This window comes from Cryptomeria japonica, chromosome 10 (genome assembly GCF_030272615.1).
Source record: "Cryptomeria japonica chromosome 10, Sugi_1.0, whole genome shotgun sequence".
Taxonomy (NCBI): domain Eukaryota; kingdom Viridiplantae; phylum Streptophyta; class Pinopsida; order Cupressales; family Cupressaceae; genus Cryptomeria; species Cryptomeria japonica.
Genome location: NC_081414.1, coordinates 267106940 through 267128419, shown reverse-complemented (window position 1 = coordinate 267128419; position 21480 = coordinate 267106940). Strand labels below are relative to the sequence as shown.

General features: G+C 36.6%; 1 protein-coding gene across 1 annotated transcript in view; it reads right to left on the bottom strand.

The window, feature by feature from the left end:
- Positions 1–21480, bottom strand: part of LOC131039148 (uncharacterized) — a 114391-nt gene that overhangs the window by 51209 nt on the left and 41702 nt on the right. Inside the window, exon 3 of the mRNA XM_057971818.2 lies at positions 12677–12794. Within this exon, the coding sequence (XP_057827801.1) occupies positions 12677–12794 (118 nt within the window). The remainder of the gene's footprint in view (positions 1–12676; positions 12795–21480) is intronic.

Below are 21480 nucleotides of genomic sequence, written 5' to 3'. Positions count from 1 at the left end.
CACAAGGTCAAGTCCCCATTGACAAAAGGGCCATGGTGTTGTGATTGGTTGCAATTCTTGTGCTGGTGCATGTATCAGGTCTCCGTGAACTTGGCACTTCTTGCATTTTCTGACAAAATAGTAGGAGTCTTTTTCCATGGATGACCAATAGTATCCAGTGCGCATGATCTTCTTTGCTAAGGAAGGACCACTTGAGTGAGTCCCACAAATTCCTTCATGAACCTCTTCCAAGGCCTTTGTTGTCTCATCCTGTTCCAAACATCGAAGGAGAGTACCATCAAGACTGCGTCGGTATAGGGTTTCAGCAATGATGGTGTATCGAGCGGTTTGGCGAATGAAGGTTTTGCGTTGGTTATTCGATTGGTTAGGAGGAAGTGTGTGATCACGTAGGTAGGTGTAGAACTCACCGTACCAAGGGGATTCAGAACCGACAAGGCGACATATCATCTCAGATTCGGGGATATCATAAGCGGGAATCCAAAGTTGTTCTAAAGACACATTTCTTTGGGTTGAGTCGAACATGATATTGTTCTAGTCTGTCAAATATTTTATCTAATATTGCAAGATGACCCTCTCTTGTTAATGATTTTGCTAGTAAGTCATCAACATAATCCTCCATTATGGTATGCATCATATCATGAAAGATGGTGGTCATTGCTCTTTGATAGGTCGCCCCTGTATTCTTCAGACCAAAAGGCATTACATTCCAACAGTATGTTCCCCATGGACATGTGAAGGCAGTCTTATGTTGATCTTCTGGTGCGATCTTTATCTGGTTGTACCCTGAAAAACCATCCATAAGAGAAAGCATGGCATGTCCTGCTATTAGGTCCACGATCATATCAATGTTTGGTAGGGGGAAGTCATCTTTAGGACATGCCTTGTTGAGACCTTTGAAGTTTGTATAGATACAGATGCCCCCATTTGGTTTACCAACAGGTACTATATTGGAGATCCACTCAGCGTAATCAATTGGTCTAATAAAACCAACATCCAGGAGTTTCTTAAGTTCTGCTTTGACTAGTACAGCAATCTAGGGGTGCATTTTGCGGAGCTTCTGTTTTACCGATTTAGCTCCTTCTGCCACGATGAGGTGATGCATGACCAAATCAGGATCGAGACCAGGCATGTCGGCATATGACCATGCAAAGTTGATCTGACGCTTCTGGAAGAATTCTACAAACTTAGGTTGTTCTTCTGGAGTTAAAGAGATGCCAGATGGATTTGGTGAGGAGTCTCAAGGGTCCCCACATTGAATTCTTTTGTTTCCTCGATGAGGATCGTTGATCGTTCCTGATTGGTACTGGAGGGGAGAATGTCAAACCTTTCATCCTCAGGCGCCTCAAAGAGGTTTTCACCATTGGATACGCTCTTTCTTCTTACTTTTTTGGGATCAAACAATGCAACAGTGTGGTTTTCACTGGAAGATCCATGTTTTATCGTGATATTTTTGCAGCTGAAAGGTTTGGCATCTGCCCCAAAGTATGTTGCGCTATTAAGTTCAATGGCGAATCCAACTTTGTGATCCCTGCTTGGTATGTTATCCCATAGTTCCAAAAAGTTAATGATCGCCTCATCGTTTTGGAATTGGTCAAGGCATGGGGGATTAGGTTGGTTCCATTCGATGAGTTCAAGATGGATAATGGGCATTACCTCATCGATCAGGTTAAGTTCATGAGATGTGTCAGTGAGGGTTAAGACATTGTGGTGAAGGTCGTTGATGGTACTCTCCCTGTCAGAATCAGGCGTAGGATGTGACGTAGGGTCTATGGAAGGTGTTTCCAGATCAGGAACCCAAGAGGTTTTAATTTGTGCTTCTCCGGAAATAGGGATTTCTTTGCGAGGTGGAGGTGGTGATGTGTCTTCCTCATCTGAAGTATTGAGATGTACGGAATCAAATTCCCACTCATGTGAGTCGGTCTCTGAGTCGCTTTCTAGTATCCGATTACTATACCAAATCGGGATATCTTTTGAGTTGAACACTACAAGTGTAATCCGCTGATGTACTTTTGGAGATGGAATGGTTGGTGTTGTGGGGAGGATTATTGGTATCATTGAATCTAATATTGGGAGTATCGGTGTTGTTGAATCTGTTGTTTCTGACGGAATTATCAGTGCTGTCGATACTACTTGGGGTTCTGATACTGCTAATGGTGTTGTTGATGCGGTTGTTGCTGCTGATGGGGTTGTTGGTTTGATTGGTGGGATGATGGGTGTTGTGGATGGTATTGATGGGATTCTCAGCCTTATTGGGGTAGTTGGTGCGGTTCTTGGTGTTGCTGATATAATCAAGGGTGGCATCTTTAGAGTATTAGGCTGATATAGAGGTTTGTTGGGTTTCCCTTTGAATCTAAGCTTAGGAAGAGCCTCCTTTTGAAAACCTAATCCACTGTTATCTTTAGGTTTTAATTTTGGCTGCAACGGCTCGTGTCATCCTTGCTTGCAAGGTCCCAAAGCACTCTAACCATCATAGCCCATTCTTTGCATAATGGTAAAACCTTTGCCATATTGATCTGTAGGAAGCTTAGCCTGTGGGATTTCCGTGGTGATAGGGTCTTTATAGATCCATTCTGCTAGGTCCTCATCTTGGGTCTCCTCTTCCTGACTTTTACCAAGGACAAAAGGCGCCAAAGTGCATGCTGGCTTGACCAGTGGTGGTTGAAGTAACCTTTGAAGCTTGCCATAAGTTCTAGGAGAAGTGGGTAATTGCCCAACACAAAAGAGTTGGCTTAGATTATATTCCCCAGGACCTTCCTCAGCCATTTTCATTTTCAACTTCTCTTGCTTTGGTATAGGGGTGATTGAGCTAGAAAGAGGGGTTGGACTAACATATGAGGTGGATGGGATAGCTTCTCTGTTGTTAGGAACGGTAATCTCTGGTTGATGGTTGATATTGTTACAATATGCAAATGGATTTGCATCACCAAGGATTGTAATTTCTACACCGTTATGAGGAAACTTGATACACTGGTGATAGGTGGATGGAACGGCTTGCATGGCGTGTATCCAAGGTCTTCCTAACAACAAATTATACGACAGAGGAAGGTCCAAAACTTGACATATGATGTGCTTCACCACTGGGCCCAATCGGATTGGTAACACAACAACTCCTTTGGGAGAACGCTCTGCATCATCATAGGCTTTTATGGTTATCTTTTTGCGGGGGTCCACTGATTCAACTGCATATCCTAATGTTGTGACCAATTGTAAAGTACATATATTCAGACCGGCGCCATTGTCAATCAAGACTTGCTTGATCCTGTGTTGGTTGATAAATCCTTCAATATGGAGTGAGGCGTTATGTGGTTGTTGGAAGGATGTATTGTCGCTTTTAGAGAAAGTGAGACATAGTGATGACCTCAGATTACCAACCATAGCTTGAAATTGATATGTATTTAGATTGGCAGGGACTGACGCCTCTTGGAGAGCTTGATCCAAGATTGTTTTATGAGACGAGGATAGGCGCAAAAGCTCTAAGATGGATATAAGTGCGAGCGTCTTATCTAACTATTCCACAAGGTTATACTGCTTTGGGATGGATGTTTTGCCTTGTGGAGCTACTTTAATGGTGATCTTGCTATGACGCGTAACAACATTGCAGGTAGGGTTGGGATCTTTGATGGTGAGGGGTGCAATTTGTTCATTGGCATCATATAGGTGATTTACAGTATAATTATAGGTGGCTCATGTATAATCGGTTGTATCTGTGTTTCGCCCTGAAGGGGAAGGACCCCTTTGATCTTGTGATGGAAGAGGATTCTTAAACATGAGATGATCATTATTTGAGGTTTTTGGGTCGTGTCCTTCGATTTCAATCTCTCCTCGGTCAATAAGATCTTGAACAAGATCTTTCATTCTATGGCAGTTACTTGTTTTATGCCTTTTCCCTTGGTGGAATTCGCAATGTTCATCATCTCTCCACCATGGAGGTTTGACCTGAGGTTCATAGTTAGATGTCTTTGGTAAGGTCACCAGATTTGAAGAGACCAACTGACGTAACACTGTTTTGATAGGTTCCCCTAAGGGAGTGTATGTACGTTTTGGTTTATAATTTTGTTGTCGTTGTCTTGGTTCCTCTTGCGGTGCATTGCGACCTTGATTTTGTGGAAGAGCAACCGTGTTGTTTTTAGGAGGGGGATTTTGCCCCGCAAATCGGACCATAGGTTGTGCACTCTTGATGGTTCTTGCATCTACAACCCCACCATTGACGATGTTTTTGTTTTTATTCCAGAAGTTGGGTTTATCACTGTTAAAACGCGGGCGAGGGCCATCTTTTGGTTCATTATATATCTTGATAAGTCCCTTTTTGATAAGGGCTCGTTCACATTTTAATCCCTGGGTGATCATGTCATCAAAGGACTCTGTGCCTTTCATGTCTAGGTGAAATTCCATTTCATCGTTCAAGTTGGAAATAAATATTTCCACTAGCTCTCGTTCAGGTAGATGAAGAGAACGTCTACTAGATAGTTGTCTCCACCGTTGCAGGAAAGCTGAAAATAGCTCCCTTGGATTTATTTGGTATTGCACAGATCTGCCATGGTTACATCGTGTTCTATGTTGTGTGAATAATGTGCGATGAACTTTTGGACTAGTTCTTCGAATGTCCTAATGCCGCCTGGTAAACAGGAAAACCATTGTGTGGTTGTCCCTCCCAAACTCTGAGGAAAGAGGCGCATTAGATGTGTCTTCATATGCCACTTCTAGGCAAGCTGAGTGAAATTCCCTGACATGATCTCTAGGGTCTCCTTTTCCCCGATACTTTTCAAACTTAGATGTTTCAAACCCTCGTGGAAAAGGTGGCATATGTAGATTCCTATCAAAGGGATAGGGACAAATATCATTAAGTGAAAACGAGGTAGTTTTCACACCACTGTGGAGTTGTTGGGCTAGATTCTCGATTTGTTGCCTCAACATGCCTATGTCGTTAGGAGGAGGTGGGGGATTTCCTTGATTAAGGTCATATCTGAAGTTATCTCGACCTCTTCCACCCTTATTACGGCTATGGTGTTCCGATGTTTGCCGTAACTGTGTGGTATCAAAATCAAAGGGTAGTTTGCCTCCCTCTTGAGCAAGTCTCAAAAAATGAGCATCGGCGTTGTTTTTGAGGATTTCATCAAAAAATCGATTGAAGAGGGGGTTGTGTTGTGCCCTTTCTATTGCTTCAGGAGTGGGAGTACTAGGATTTTCATCATTTGCATTTCCTCCAATGGCTTCTTGAAATTCATTGAGATTTTCATCCTCCTCTTCTTCGATCTCTAGTTGTCTAGTTCTCGATCTGGTTTGAGCCATTTTGTTTGAAAGTTGTTTTTGAAGTTTGGTGAAAGTGGATTATGAGTTGGTGATGGAATGAAAGATAAATGTTTTGTGAAGTGTCTAGCATATGGATCTCTAACACTAAAGGTTTGATATTACCAAAGTCCTTTTATGAATTGTTTTTGTTTGTATTGTTAACAATGTTGATATGATAAGGTATAGCAAGGTCTGAGATGTGTTACAAACCAAGCTATCTAGTAATGAGAGGATGCACTCATAGACTAGTTTTAACCTGCGTAGAAATGCCTCTTAGGATGAGTTTATCCTAGATGTAGAGACACTCTAAAAAGTGATGTGTTGTTTTGATTTTAAGCAATATCTGAAAAGAACTTAGGACAAGACCTTTTTATGTTTCGAGAGTTGAGATGGATTGATGATGTACGAATGTGAGAGTGGATAGAATGGGAACTTCAATAAAAACTTTGTGTTACAAATGGGACAAATTCTTCCTCTTCTTGCTCAGGGGTTGGTGGTTCTTCCCGAGCTATGTTATATGTAATGCAGATGTCTGGAAAGAAAGCAGGGTTGATTTTGCCTCCTTTGTTTTTATGATAACTCAAAGCTCTATACTGAGTAAAAGCTCTGTTGTTCAAGGGCTCTTTATCGAACTCGTTGATTTTTCCTTGAAGATATAGACGCATATGCCGCAAGAAGGTTCTGTGTGATACAAAAATTTGTCTATTGAGATAGAAAAATTTCCTTATTTTGATGAAAGCCTTTGAACTTAATGGTCTTCACGTCAGGTTCACCAAATGATGCTCTACATAAAGGATTGTTAGGATATTGTCAAGACAAACACAAAACACACAAGCAACAAATCAAGTGTTAGTGTTAGAAATCACAAATCAAACTCTATCCTAAGCAAGCATATCAAGAAAGACACAAAACATAAAATAGAAAGCTTGATAAATCTAACAAATGCAATAAGGCATCTCAAAATGCCCTCCACCATACTTGTAGATTCTCCTCCCTTGTTCCTCTCCTCTCCAAGTTCCCAAATGAGTGTAGCTCTCAATAGCTTTTTGCACTATTCTAGATGTCTTATGGAGGTTCAAGATTGTAGAATGGATGATTATGAGAATGAAAATGTGAACAAGCTAAAACAAGATATTATCTAACTATCTAATATTAATTTTAGCCCAAAAAGACAAATGTAGATGATCATGCTAAATGCTCTCTAAATTTCACTATAAGTTAGATGCATACAAGATTTCAGGATCTGGATTATGAAGAAATGAGCTCTATTTATAGGTAAAATGGAGCAATGGAGGGTTGAGATTGAGTAATCTCATCAAGGGTCGGGATTGAGGGGTTTATGATCCATGTGAGGGCTTTCAACCCAATCCTAGGATGACAAATGTCAACATGAGATGGGTTGAGAGGAGAGGGAATAAGCATTAAATGTTTGACATGACTTGAGGGTTAACTTGGGAGGTAAGGTTAATGTTGAGTTGAATGAATAAAGCCATTATCCAATAAATGATGTCTTTATCCAATGGATAAACTCTTGTGCAAGAGTTAGTGAGGATAACCATGGTTAAAACAATAAATGCTTGAAGAGACCCATGGGTTAAATGAGGGTTGAGTTAGAGGTAAAGTCTCTAACCATGGGGGCAAGTGGATTTAACCATAAATGTTATGTAAGAGCCATTAATGGTCATCTAAGAGCCATTAGTGGTTTGGAAGACTTTAGAGGTTAGTTTGTTGAACACATAAAGCATTAAATGCTTTTCAAAGACTTTGAAGGCTTTGAGAAGTGACTTCAAGTTGCTTAGGAATGTGACAATATTTAGGAGATGGATTAGGCTAATTAGAAATGATTAGAAAGTGGTTAGAAGGGTCTAGAAGGAGATTTAGGATTGCAAGTGGATTTGGTGGGTGAGGGAAAATAGGATTTTAATTAAAATAAAATTAATTTATTTCAATTGTGGTTGCAACTTGCATTTGTAGGAGAATGCAAGTGGGGGGGATTTAATGATTTAAATAAATGTTTTAATTATTTATTTAAAAGAGGAAAGGGAATTAAATTAAATAAATAGGATTTATTCATTTAATTGATTGTGAATTTGGTTTAATGAATTAATTATAATAAATTGAATAATTTATTTAATTAGTAGGAGAATGGTTGAAGATGAATTAATTAAATGTTAATTTAATTAACTGTTGGCTAGTGGATTTATTAATCAAATAAATAGTAAATATTCATTTAATTAAATGGACAGATTTATGTGACTACAGATTGTTATATAAACAAAGGAGAGGAATAATCCTTGTATAAGAAATTACAAAGGATCTTTCCATAACGAAACGATTGAGAACTAAAGACAAAATAGAAAGATTCTAAATAATAATTGACTTACAGAATAGAAAGTTACTAAAAACTAACTAAACGACTTAAATGGCCAACATAAGCTAATTATTACAATATTAATTTAACAATGCCAACACAATCAACTATGCAAGTGCCCCTCTATGGTGGGTAGTGGTAGTGGTAATTGTTGTAATGTCCCCTATTTATTAAGTGCTTTAATTATGGTTTTTTAGTTCTTAGGTTAAGGGTTTAGGGAAATACCTTAGCCTCTGGTGTAGATGACTTGCAAAAAAAAGGTCAGAAAGATACATACAAATTAAATAAAGAAATAACCATGTAAAGACTATGTAGAAATGTGTAATGTCCCCTTTTTGGGATGATATGGTTTATGATTGGATTAGCCTATTATTGGCCCTCGTAGGCTAAGACTGACGGTTAGAGGGTCCCAGTTGGCAGTGCAGGAGGCTTATTCCCATTTGGGAGGTCAGAAGTGTTCAGGATTGATCTTCGTTTAGTTCAGTTTGGCCTTCGTTTGACTCTGTTTCACACATTTACTATTTATAGTAAGTTAGTATTTGATCGAGAGGGACCCTTACTATTTTTAATAAGGCAGTTGGATGCGTAGTGGGAACAATGGTTGACCTCTAGGTTCAGATAGAGAGATAATGAGTAATTAATGAGATATTAAAATTATAAAGACATTTAATGTTATTATTCGCTAATGGTTATATTATAAAGTTATTATTTAACTTTATAAAATGTCATTAAGAGTGGGGCCATTATAGCATTAAATGACTTTATGATATGTTGACATAAGGTGGGGGTTAAAATGTATTTAAGTTATTTTCATAAAGTGACTTTATAAATTGACCATATTAAGTTACTTTAATTCATAAAGCTCTCCAACTTGTTCGAGAAGCTACTTCATAAGGAGGAATTAGAAGTAAAGAATGTTTTATCCCACATTGCTAAAAGTAAAAGCATTCACTGACTTGAGAAGCTATATAAACAAGGCTATCCTTTCATTTGAGGCATGTTATGAGAATATTATATTGAGTTATTCCTCCATTGTTGCTGATATTCAGTGACTGGACTGTTCTAAGGACGAAGTCCCTTGGATTTCTTGGTGTTGGACGGAAACCCAAGCACCATTGTGAGGTGGTTAGCACCATTGTGAGGTGGTTTCAATCAAGAATCACCATGGAGTTTATTGCAAGTTGTTAATTCATGTTTTTAGCATAATGGCAGCTAGAGTCTGCAAACAAATTCATATTATCAGCTGCATATTTATCCCAGAATGTTACAGCAGGGTTTGAGAGCAAATTAAAAGGGCAAACATTGCAGATTAAAGACTCCTTAACAAGCAGACCTGTATTCTTCATTGGCAGCCATCGTTGATCAGATTTCAAGTCTTTCTTTTTGCTGCTACAGTACATGTGAACAGTAAAACGCTACAGTACTTTGGCATCAAGGAGTACTCATTGCATGAGTTAATATTGTCACCTCTTCATTAGATATGGGCACTTATTTACACCAGGTTCTTAATGTCTTTTAGATGTAGTTTGCATTGTCATATCAGTCATGATAGCTTGCTATAGATGCACATTAGTTTACATGCCAAGTGTTTGTAGAAATGCTACTTGGCTGTAGGTATGTATTTTACCTCTGGAACTCATGTATTTGCATTTGAAAAGAGTAAAAACAAGTGAATTTCATTCTCAGCTCATTGTTGGATCTTTTGACATTCATTTCAAAGCATTTGCATCATTTCTACTTGATTTTAAGAGCATACACAGCAAACTGAAATTCCTAACTGCAAGCTACAACTTCGCATACAAAGTGTTTGAAAATATTCCTTCGGGTTCAAATAAGCAAAACAGGGTCAAATTAGCCAAGGGATATTACAAAATGACTAAGTAGAGCATAAAAGAGACTTATATAACAGAATCAGTGATAATTTATGATCAAGACAACCTCAATACTGTATGCTATCATACATGGTTGATAGGGTGTCTTGTTTAATTATTCAAGCATGATCATGTAGGGTGTCTTATACAATAGTTCCCCTACTCATTAAGGTCATGGAGGGTGTCTTATATAACAGTTCCCCTACTTGTTATGATCATGTAGGGTGTCTTATGTAACAGTTCCCCGACTTGTTATGATCACGTAGGGTGTCTTATGTAACAGTTCCCCTACTCAATATGATCATGTAGGGTGCCTTATACAGCAGTTCCCCTACCTAATATACACATGTAGGGTGCCTTATACAGCAATTCCCCTACAAAAGGAAAGAGAAATATTGTTGTTAGTGAGAAAGTGGGGACATTTGTAGGTTTGTTCAATATGTAGACACGGGATGTGGCAGTCTTCCATTGCCAAATTTCTATACCTATGTCATGCTATTCCATGTATCAATTTCTCTTTCCTTCAAACAAATGATCAAAGATGTAGCTTCTCTTGGTCCCTTATTAACCCACATGGAACACATAAACTATACACTACCCTCCTTGACAAAGAATATTCCAAGGTGAGTTTGGTGCTGGAAGACATGAGATAGAGTTGGATTCGGATGGGTTTCTCTATTGTCATGGATAGATGGACTGGTATTAGACATTGGCCACTCATCAACATTATATTCAAATGTTTAGTTGGCTCTCATTTTTTTAGAGCTATCGTTTGTTATGGAAAGCACAAAGATGCAAACCTCCAATTTCATATTTGAGAGATTCATAGAGGAGGTTGGGGCCTCAAATGTCATACAAATGGTCACTATTTCGACACGTGCAAATTAGTCGGCATGATGGTGGAAGGTGCTTACAAGCACATCTTTTTTAAACCCCTTGTGTTTATGTGTTAAACACACTAAAAGACATGGGGAAGATAGATTGGGTGCGACAAGTGGTGGCAAAAGCTAGAGATATTCAAATGTTTATTTGCAACCACCACGCCTTGCTCTCCTAAAGACTTTTCCAAAGAAGGAATTCCTCAAACCTATGGTGACAAGGTATGCCAATTATTTCATTTTTCTTGCAAGGATGCTTGAGGTGTAGAAAGCTCTACAATTGATGATGGATAATTCAAAGTGGAGCAGGTGGTCTATTACAAACCCTACGAAAGGAAAAAACATTTAAACAAAAAATTCTTAATAATGATTTGCGGTCCACTATGAAGTAAGAAATTGCTGATTTCTGATAACTTGCTGAATTTATTGATAATTTGATTGCTGATTTTATAATTAATTTTATAATTCTGATTTCAAACTGTCTTTTTTGAAAATTTTGTTTGCAAAAAAATTTGCTCCTTCAATTCGCCTATTGTAGATGTCATTGGATATGTTGATACAAACTCTCCTAGTTTTGGAGAGACTTTTAAGACATTTGACAACATGTTTAGAAAAATGAAGCAAGTAATTTGCAACAAAGATCTTGTTTTGGAATTATATGAGCAACATATTAAGCCCAATGTGAAGCAACAACGAAACATTACAAACACTCTGCTTCATATAGCAGACTTCGCTCTGAATCTCAAATTGTATGCACCAAAAGCTGGTAGATAGCCTCCTTGTGATGATGAGGAGGTGAAAGAAGGGTTAATTAAGGCTCTTTGAAAGATGTACTCAATTGAGGAATCAAGTATACTTCACACACAATGGCTTGCCTTTACTAATCTTTGGGGTCCAACATTTAGCAAACCAAAGGCAAAGATAGACAGAGCTACATTAGCTCAAACTAATCATATTGGATGGTGAAAATGGCAAAACAAGGATACACCAGAGTTGAAGAAGCTCGCTATTTGCCTCCTTTAGCAGTTTGCTAGTTTCTTTGTTACAAAGAGGAATTGGTCCACATACAACTTCATTCACTATGTCAAGAGGAATATGCTAATCTCGAGACAAGAAAAGAAGTTGGTGACCGTGCAAATGCTTTGCGACTCCAAAATCATCAAACTTTTAGAGTATCAATGGATGCCAACTTTATAATGGAATGTTGATCCAAAAGACACCACCCAGATTGATGAGGAGACACAAGAGAGTTTGGTGAGAATTCCATTAGATGAGGCAGTCCCCTATAGTGGCAATGACTCAAAATCAAACTCCAATTTTGATGTAGGTTGGCAAATGTCGATTAGAGACAGCCTCATACTTTCTATCACTATTTTTTTGTTACTTTGTCATGTTGACATTTGTAGTTTAAACTTGCAGCCTTTGGGTATTTTATTGTATTACTATTAGTTTCGTATCATATGCACATTCACAATGAATTAAGGAAGAAAATAAATCTTAAGTATTGACATTTATTAAAGCTAATCTATTCGACTCGCATTTCACTCCAATGTTGTGTATCAAGGATTCTATAATGTATATGCAATAGAATGAATGCCATATCAATGTTATCATATGAATATTTCAAATTTCCCTATTTTTTATATAGCCCTCCCCTTTGTCATCCCTTGCCATCCCCATTCCAGAAACTTAGTAGAACATAGATTATAATTAATAAAAGTTGCAAAATCAAACTTGCATTGATGAACCTAAAATTTGAAAAATGAACTTTATAATTGCTTGGACACATCCACACCCTATTCACCTCCACATACAAGTAACGCTGCTTATTCACAATTTGTCATTCTCGTTTACTGTGGAACAGAGGACTTAATTTGATGGTGTAACTTGTAATCAACTTGAACTGCAGAAGAACATTAAAGGCACTTTAGGAGTATTCCCAAGCAACTTAGATTCTGGATTTGGGAAAATATAATGCTATTTCTGAACAATGTCAAGACCTCACAAATTTTAATCTTCACAAACTCAGAGAAATGCAATCTAACAGATTAGTTCAAAATTATATTCAACGTAAGTTGTTCCATGCAAAGAAAAGCATTCTGAAGCACTAATGCACATGGATTGGCAAACAGTTGTGATAATATTCCATATATAATAAAGAAAAGCTCTTGTTTACCAAAAAAGCTAAACTACAGGGAAATGAGTAATTAAAGCTACACAAGAACAAACCAAGCACATCAAAGCAGAGATGTAGTAAAAAGGCTTACTTCCTATGCTCATGCACACGCTGAATACAAACTGACTTGGTACCAGTTATCCTCAGTCCATGCTTACGCAAATATGCTTTGATTTCTTCCAATTTTAGTCCATTCAAATCACCACCCTCTATTGCAAATAAAACCAATTAGCAATATGTCATTCAACAATTAGAAAATTTACATCGTGATGAAAAACTATACTTGCCACTAACATCATTCTAGAATCTTGACTTATTAAATGTGATAAAGCATTAAACAAGTTAATTCCCTCAAAGCACCCTGAAGCATTCAAAAGCTATCAGCCTGTAGAACACATCTACCTTGCTTAAGACACATCTCCCTGAAGAAACATCTAAATTATCAACAACAAAGATGTTCTACCAAAACTACAAATGCCACACAGTCCTAGCATGAATGTCTTGCCAACATTAAAAATCAAATTACTCTTGAGTGATGCTATACAGTATACAGCCAGCAAAATATTCTTGTTGAAACATACATTGAAATTATTAAGTTTCTGGAACAACTTCACACAAAAATCAGTGGTGTCCAAAAGTTTTTAGTCAAGTGAAATAAAAGTGGACACCTACCAAAATCAGGAAGTATAGAACATAAGGATCAAAGCTTCTTTATGTGATCCACCACCATGAGCAAAGTCAATCAATGCATGAATTACAATGCTGCATGTTATTTTAGAAAATCCAAAATAACTTTAATTAAATAAAAAATGAGACTTATTTAGCGAGGCAAACATTTGAATGAAACATTTAGCTGCTTTTCTAATGCAAAAAAAAAAAAACGTGTTCTTTACTTAAACCAGAAAAAAGCAAAATTTTCTAATTCTTTGCACATACCTCAGCATATTAGTTGAATGCCTACAGGTCATGTTGTTATCCCCTCTGGCATGTGTTGGCATTAAAGTCAAAATTTCAAGGTAATATGGTGGACTTTTCACTTGGTACACTTCACTATCACAATGATTTGATATTACAGTTTTATGAGAAGGTCTATCCTATAATGATTCTAATGTTGCTCCTAATGTCTAGTGGTTAATGATGCTTAAATCAAAGTCTAAATGACTCAGGCATAAAAGTTGTTGTACTCTCTCAAAAATGGCATTACAAGCTCCTAAGGCATGAAAAGATGATATGTTAAATCACTAGGACTTGGCAGGCATATTAAGTTGTTTTGTTAAAATATCCCACCAAAATGCATCTTGAATGGGATATGGGTTGCGGTTACCGAGGTTAAAGGCATATAACATAAAAGTAAAAACAAGGTATATCGAGCTCATTTTTGATAAAGCATGTTTTATATTTCATTGCCCTTTCTTGAGCTAGGGCACGGGAACACACAGCTAGGATTTGTTATGCAGCGATGACAGGAACAGTGAATGATGTGATTTCAAGCTTGAAGGCAGTATAGAAGCACATGGTATGTGGCGGCATGGACAGTTTTTCAGTCTTCCATCTATTCCAGGTGTTTTTGCTCCCTAAATCCTTGTTGGATTTCAATTTAGCATTGTTTATAGTCATGTTACCTGTCAGTTGTTTGGTGTGTTTTTGTTAAGCAAAGAGTTGATCTATTTTCTTGCCAGACAGTTTGTGTTGAGTGTGTTATGGGTAGCCATTACTATACTTTGTCTTGCTTATACAAATCTTGGTTACTGTTTTGTTGTACATACAATTATTTCTTGACAGTAATCAAAACGGTATTATGTATTCATTTTATGTTGAAACCCTAGCATGGTATTACTTTGTATTGGTTGTATTCATTCTGTCATATATTACAGTTTAGGGTTTTAGTATTTGTTTTGTAAAGTTAATCAGTCTCTGTTTAGAAAATCTTTGTGGGGTAGTTCGGGTTTGCAATTTTTCTTTTGTGAATATCTTATGTGTCGTGATACGAGTGCTCTTGAACTCTTATCTTTGTTTTTCTGTCTAAATAACCCTAGTTCAAGTTAATGCTTTTGTTATGAAGGCAGTTTTTCAATTCGGCACACATAACACTGCATTATTGTTAAGTTCTATACAAATGTGATGGACAGATGATATTATCATTTTTCTGCAAGGATATTTGTAAAAGTATTCAAATTTATGTTCAAAAGTGGAATGTTAAGGATTTTGTCTTTCTTTTAATTCCTTAGACAATATTCAATGCTATTAATGTATGCTCTCTAGTTATTTCTGATTATGAACTGAAACTTCTTTTTTTGCAGGTGGCTGTAGATAATATTTATTGATTTCGATATTTCTCCAGCATTCTTCACGGCACATATATATAGGCATTGCCTTGTAAGATCAAGGCATGCCTTGACCGGACATGTTTCATGACATGTCCGATCAAGACATGTCTTGATCAAGGGTGGTGCCTCTTCATAATGCAAACCGATAACTATCGGTTAATATAAATGCCGATACATAACAAATGATAATCGATGCCAATCGGTTTGTGATTTAATGCGGTTTGATTATCATTGTAACCGATAATGAATCGGTTAGTTTCTAATGCAATTTTAGTTATCATTAACTGATCACTAATCGGTTTATTCTTAATGCTATTTCATGGTAATCGATGGTAAATGCAACCCGATTATGGATCAGTATAAGAGCAAAAATATGTTAAAACGATAAATATTGTAGTTATCATATGACAACACTAATTAGTTTTGTCATATGACAACTAGAATAGATATGCAGAACCGATTACAATCACAGCATATAAATGAAATCATTGCATAGCAAATACGATCATATCTCGATCGATGATAGAAATGCTTATAAAGATGATTATGATGTCTACCATTAGCATGTAGATTTATCGATAGGATAGATGATTGAATGAGAGACTTCATTTATCTCTCATTCAATCATTTATCTTACCGAAGCTACATTGTTTCAACACTCCCTCTTAGCTAGGGAAGATAAATGGAGATCTATGTAAACATTGAAATAATCATCTAATTATATAGCATCACATTTCTCATAATAGAATGTATTACATGACCTCGTAATACAAAAGATCAAGTCACATATGCTCGTGACATGATGTATCACATAACACGTGATACAGAAATATATCACATCATCTCGTGATATAGAGATATCACATAGCACGTGATATCAGTATCGCATAACACGCGATACCTTGGATATAAAATAATTTGAGAATATTAAATTCCCTTATATCTAGGTTATGGTATGTGCACTAACATTACGTCACATAATGTCTACCATAACATATCATGGCACATCCATGAGTCAAGATGATATCAAGTCAGCATGATATCAACAGTACAAGATCCTCAACTTGTAATGTTCAATACAAGTGTTCATTATCTAAAAAATCGTCACCTCTTAGAAATGGACACAGGGGGAGGAGCCCATAAAGTCATAACACGACAAAAGAAGTTTACACATTAAACATCTTATATATTAGTACAGATTATAAAGCAAATTACAATTCAATCATACCAAGTCCTTTCTTGAAGTGTTCAACTTTTACTCTGGATAGAGGCTTGGTTAGTATGTCTTCTGTCTGGTCTCCTATACTGATATACTGCAACTGAATCACGTTCCAATTCACCATATCTCTCACATAGTGGTAAGGAATCTCTATGTATTTGGATCTCCATATCCCTCTTTTTTGAAGCAGCATCCTGAGGTGCTTTTCCTGTCAATCACGCTTCCAGCCCAATCTGAATCAGTGAACCCATGAAGATCCAAATCAACTTTCTCATACTTGAGTCCATAGTTAAGAGTACCTTCAAGGTATCTCATAATGTCTCACAGCCATAAGATGTATCTCCTTAGGTTCACACATGAACTGGCTCAAGGCATTTACTGGATAACAAATATCAGGTCTAGTATTGACCAGGTACATTAACGATCCAATCATCTGTCTGTAGAGAGTGGGATCTACCAATGGGGAATATGTTGCTGCCTCCTTCAGTTTGTGAAGATTAGTTTCCATACGAGAAGACATGGGTCTGCAGTTCATCATACCAAATCTCTTCAATATGTCTAAGTTGTATTTTCCTTGATTAAGCACAATACTGTCAGAGTTTTGCCAAACTTCCAATCCAAGAAAGTAATGTAGAAGGCCTAAATCCTTCATATCAAACTCCTTTTCAAGGTCTTTCTTACATTGTCCAATAAGGTGATCTCCTGTAATCAGAAGATCAACAACATATAAGATCAACAACATATAAGATCAATATCAGCATATCACCTTTGACTTTCTTGAAGTGTAGATTCAGATTTGCATCATTCTTTGAGAATCCCAATCCCAGAAGATAGCTGTCAATTCTTTCATACAAAGCCCTCAGAGCCTGTTTTAAACCATATAGGGCTTTCTTTAATCTGCACACATGTGTCTCTGCATTGTGGATCTCAAACCCTTCTGGCTGTTCTAAGTAGACTTCCTCAATTTACCATTCAAGAAAGCAGTTTTCACATCCATCTAATGGACTTTCCAACCTTTGGCTGCTACAATGGCCAATACTACTCTGACTGAGGTGTACCTAGCAACTGGAGCAAATGTCTCATCATAATCTATCCCTTCTTTCTATGAGAATCCCCGAGCAACAAATCCGGCTTTGTGTTTCTCTATGCTACCATCTGCGGCATGTTTGATTTTGAACAGCCACTTGGATGAAACAACGGATTTCCCTTTTGGCCTAGGAACAATTTCCCACACATCATTGTTAAGTATGGATGTATATTCTTCAGACATTGCATCTTTCCAAACTTGATGTTTAAGAGCTTCTGGTACACTAGAGGGTTCTGATTTGGAGAGATCATTCATAAGGGCTACATAGCTAGAAAATCTTCGGGGCCTCTTACTTTCTCTAAAAGTCCCTGAAGGAGCTGCAAAGTCCCTTGCATCCTCCATTGTTTTGTGAGCCCATAGAGGTCTTTTCTTAGGGATTTCTTGGGGAGGAATTTGTACTTCATTTTCTTCTAAACACTCCCTCTGAATCTCAGGAGTGGGATCCTCTTCTAGGTCTGAAGATGGAGCATAGATTTCAGACTCAATAGAGTATTTAGCCCTTTTGAAGGCTATTGTAGTTATCATATGACAACACTAATTAGTGTTGTCATATGACAACTACAATAGATATGCAGAACCGATTACAATCACAGCATATAAATGAAACCACTGCATAGCAAATACGATCATATCTCGATCGATGATAGAAATGCTTATAAAGATGATTATGATGTCTACCATTAGCATGTAGATTTATCAATAGGATAGATGATTGAATGAGAGACTTCATTTATCTCTCATTCAATCATTTATCTTACCGAAGCTACATTGTTTCAACAATATTATTATCATTCTGTTATTTGCTGAGAATCTAGCAACAGTTATGGAGCAAACTATTTCTCTTCAGTTAAAGAACGTTATACAGTTTATATACTACATTGAAGGCTTTCAGAAGTTAGAGTGGTATTGATCAGAAAGAAAATTATTTTTCTGCTATCTGTTACTTTGTAAAGACCTACTGCTATCACAATGACAAGTTTTTCAGTTGTATATCTGATTTTGTAAGCAACATTTGAGAAACAATTTGTAAAAACACTTCAATAGGCTTCACTACATTATATTACTGTGTGCATCTTCCATATGCACAATAGTATTTTATATGTGAGCAGTTAGGCTCTCTATATGATATTGTTGTGTATGTTTAGCCGATAGGCTATATAGCGTGAGGTTTCACATTGAAACCTATCTCATGCCACAAAACTGGTTTCTATGTCGGTAAACGTCCCTGAATACAAGCTAAAAAATTATCCCTTAAACAATTTGCTGGTCCTTGTTTTCTATTCTGACAGGGTATATTTTCTACCGCCTTTCACCCAGAAAGTTGTCTCACATCAAGCGGTGGACAGATCGAATCAACTGATTGCAAGTTGTTGGCTACTTGCATAGAAAAGCCATTCAAAACCAAATCTTCCAAAATCAAATCTTCAGGCAATAAAAATCAAATTTTCCAGCAATAGAAATCAAATATTATAAAATCAAATCTACAAGCAATACAATATCAAATCAATGCTAAAATAGTAGCTGGAACGCATTTGCACTTTCACTCTGACCGCCCTGAATTTCATTAAATATAGGTTGAAGCTATGAGGAGCTGAACAAATTAATGGATCTGATGTATAAATGCTGGCACCCACCATTGTAGTCTTGTGCTCTTGCTACAAATGTTAGAATTAAACGACTCCATACCTTTAGTATTGTCATTGCTGCAGTATTTTCTATGTTAAAATTAGGTTTCTCGGGCAAAGCGTGAATTTTGTTGTGTTTAAGTTGTAGTTCGTCGTAGTTCTTAAGTGACTTATCCCACAATCCACATTTATGCCACAACGTTATTCCATAGATTGAAATTTTCCTGTTATGAATTCATGTTTCTTCCTCAATTTTGTTTGCAAATTTTCTGGGCAAGAAGGCTTAAAGAACTTAACCAGAAATAACAAGGGTTGCCCTGTAGCTTGAGTCCCTATCTAATAAAAAAATAGTAGAGAAGCTTGAGTCCCTGCCTAATGCAAAAAATAACAGAAACGCTCTATGGCAATGAGAAAATATGGATATGGATATGCAAATGCAATATGTCCAAGAGCTTGGAAAATATGTCAAACATTCTGAGATGTAGATTGTGTAGTTGTTACACTTATTCACAAATAGAATTTCTGATTTATCTAATAAAATTTTGGGTGACCCAAATAAAACTAATTGAACTTCCTTAGCTTGATTTGTTGTGCTCTATGCAGATCTGAACTGTACAAATTAATTTTGCAATGCTCAATCCCAATCTTATTGCTGCAACTATGGAAGCCACCAAATTTAGTCAAAATTAGGTTTTTGAGATAAGACAGTTCCCAAAGAGGATCATACAAGTGTACTCCAATAATAGCATGGAAAGTCATGTCCATGTTTGTGGTAACAATTAGATTTTTTGATTACTCTGTAGTGTATAGAATGAGTAAGATTGTAATAGACCATGAAGATGCTAGATCAGAAAGAATTTGGGATTAAATAAATATACAGAGAATTTCTATACAAATATTAACTTTTTAAATTCACTAGAAGTAGAAATTAAAAACCTAAGTTGTTGTTAAAAGTATACCAAATAATTCACCACATATATTGGTGTACAGAATCTAAAATTTAAGAAACAAGTAAAAGTTTGTATAAAATATACAGATTTAAATCATTGCACATATATATAAAAGCTTTGAAGTGTCTTCTTTCACTTCGCAGAAATCGCTTGAGCAACAATAGGAGGACTTGGCATCACACCCAAATGACTATTACATCGACCTATGGTTCGTCTAGTGTTTCTAGACCCTCAGCGACTCCCAATTAAAAAAACCTATGGTGCTTAATGGATTGGACACGCTGCATCATTCTATTGTCTTGCACACAGTGTCTCACCAATACTAATTGCCGATTTGCTAACTACAGCTTGGTTGTTACAGGGTCCTCCCACCTTGTAATTGAATGGGTCCATTCTAAGCATCTTTCTAGCAATGACACCCCTAGAAACACAGTTAGATCTCAATCTTGTTTCCCCTAACACAAATGAAATTATATCTACCTCTGCAACCTTTCGACCCTTCTCACATTCCCCATACATAGAAATGGACAATGAGATGGTTTAGCTTGAAAATATCTAACTTAACATTTTTGTCCTAAACGAATTATACCCGGTGCACTCATTGAGGGATGGAATTATGTGACTGACCCCAGTAGGCATGTATGCAAATGTGTAAGCACACATCAGACACGTGAATTGTTCTAAGGACACCAACTGCGACATCATGCAACTTTTCATGTGTTGTTGATAAAAAAAATAGAAAATTTGCAAAAGCCAAAACATAAATAGTGGAAGATGTAAAAAATATTTGGAAACAGATTGGCAAAAACAAATATCCTTATTTTCAAATAGAAAAATAAAGAAAAAAGAAAAAACAGAAAAAAAAAATCTGGAAAATGAAATGACAGCAAACCATGGCATATTTTCTATTTCTTTTCTCATTTATGATGGCACGATTTCCAACCTGCAAACTGATTGAAAAAGTGGATAAAAAACATTAGTATCCACCTTCAAAGGCAGGGAGCCAGGGACTAAAAAGGGCTATCAATGTTTATTTATTTTGTAAATATGGTTGAGTGGTAGGGGAAATAGTATAACTAGTACTTTAGCTAAAAATATCACCTGCAGATCTATATTCAATTATTTATTTGTCCTTTGTTTTTGTTGTGATTATGGCTTTGTATTTGCTTAAATCAATGTCTTCACTCTCACTTATGGTGAGAGGATTGGAAGAGAAATGGAGATGTTTGGAGATTTCTTTTATTTGTATTATGTTTTTTTATTATTTATTATTATTGGATTGTAATCCTAACTTCCAACGACTGTGAAAAACTATTGAATATTAATGAATTAGGTTCAATGTATTTTGTTCAGTTATAAATTACAATCCTCTCTACCATACCTGGCCTAAGATTATCGATTATCTAGATAGAAATTTAACCTATGTGCAAGCTTGTAACAAAAAATTTGCACAGGGAGATTTTTTTGGTAGCTTTTTTTGTTTCTTTTGAAAAAGATGGAAAACAAAAATTTCCATTAAGAGATTTTTTTGGTCAATTGTTTTGTACAGAAAGATAGTCAGGAAAAATTTCATAGAGAGTTTTTCATGGTCATGTTTGACTTCATCCTCAACTGGTAATTCTGTAGAAAAATTGAAAACATAGGTGGAAGAAGTTGACAAGTTTACCTCCAAAAATTTAGAACCATG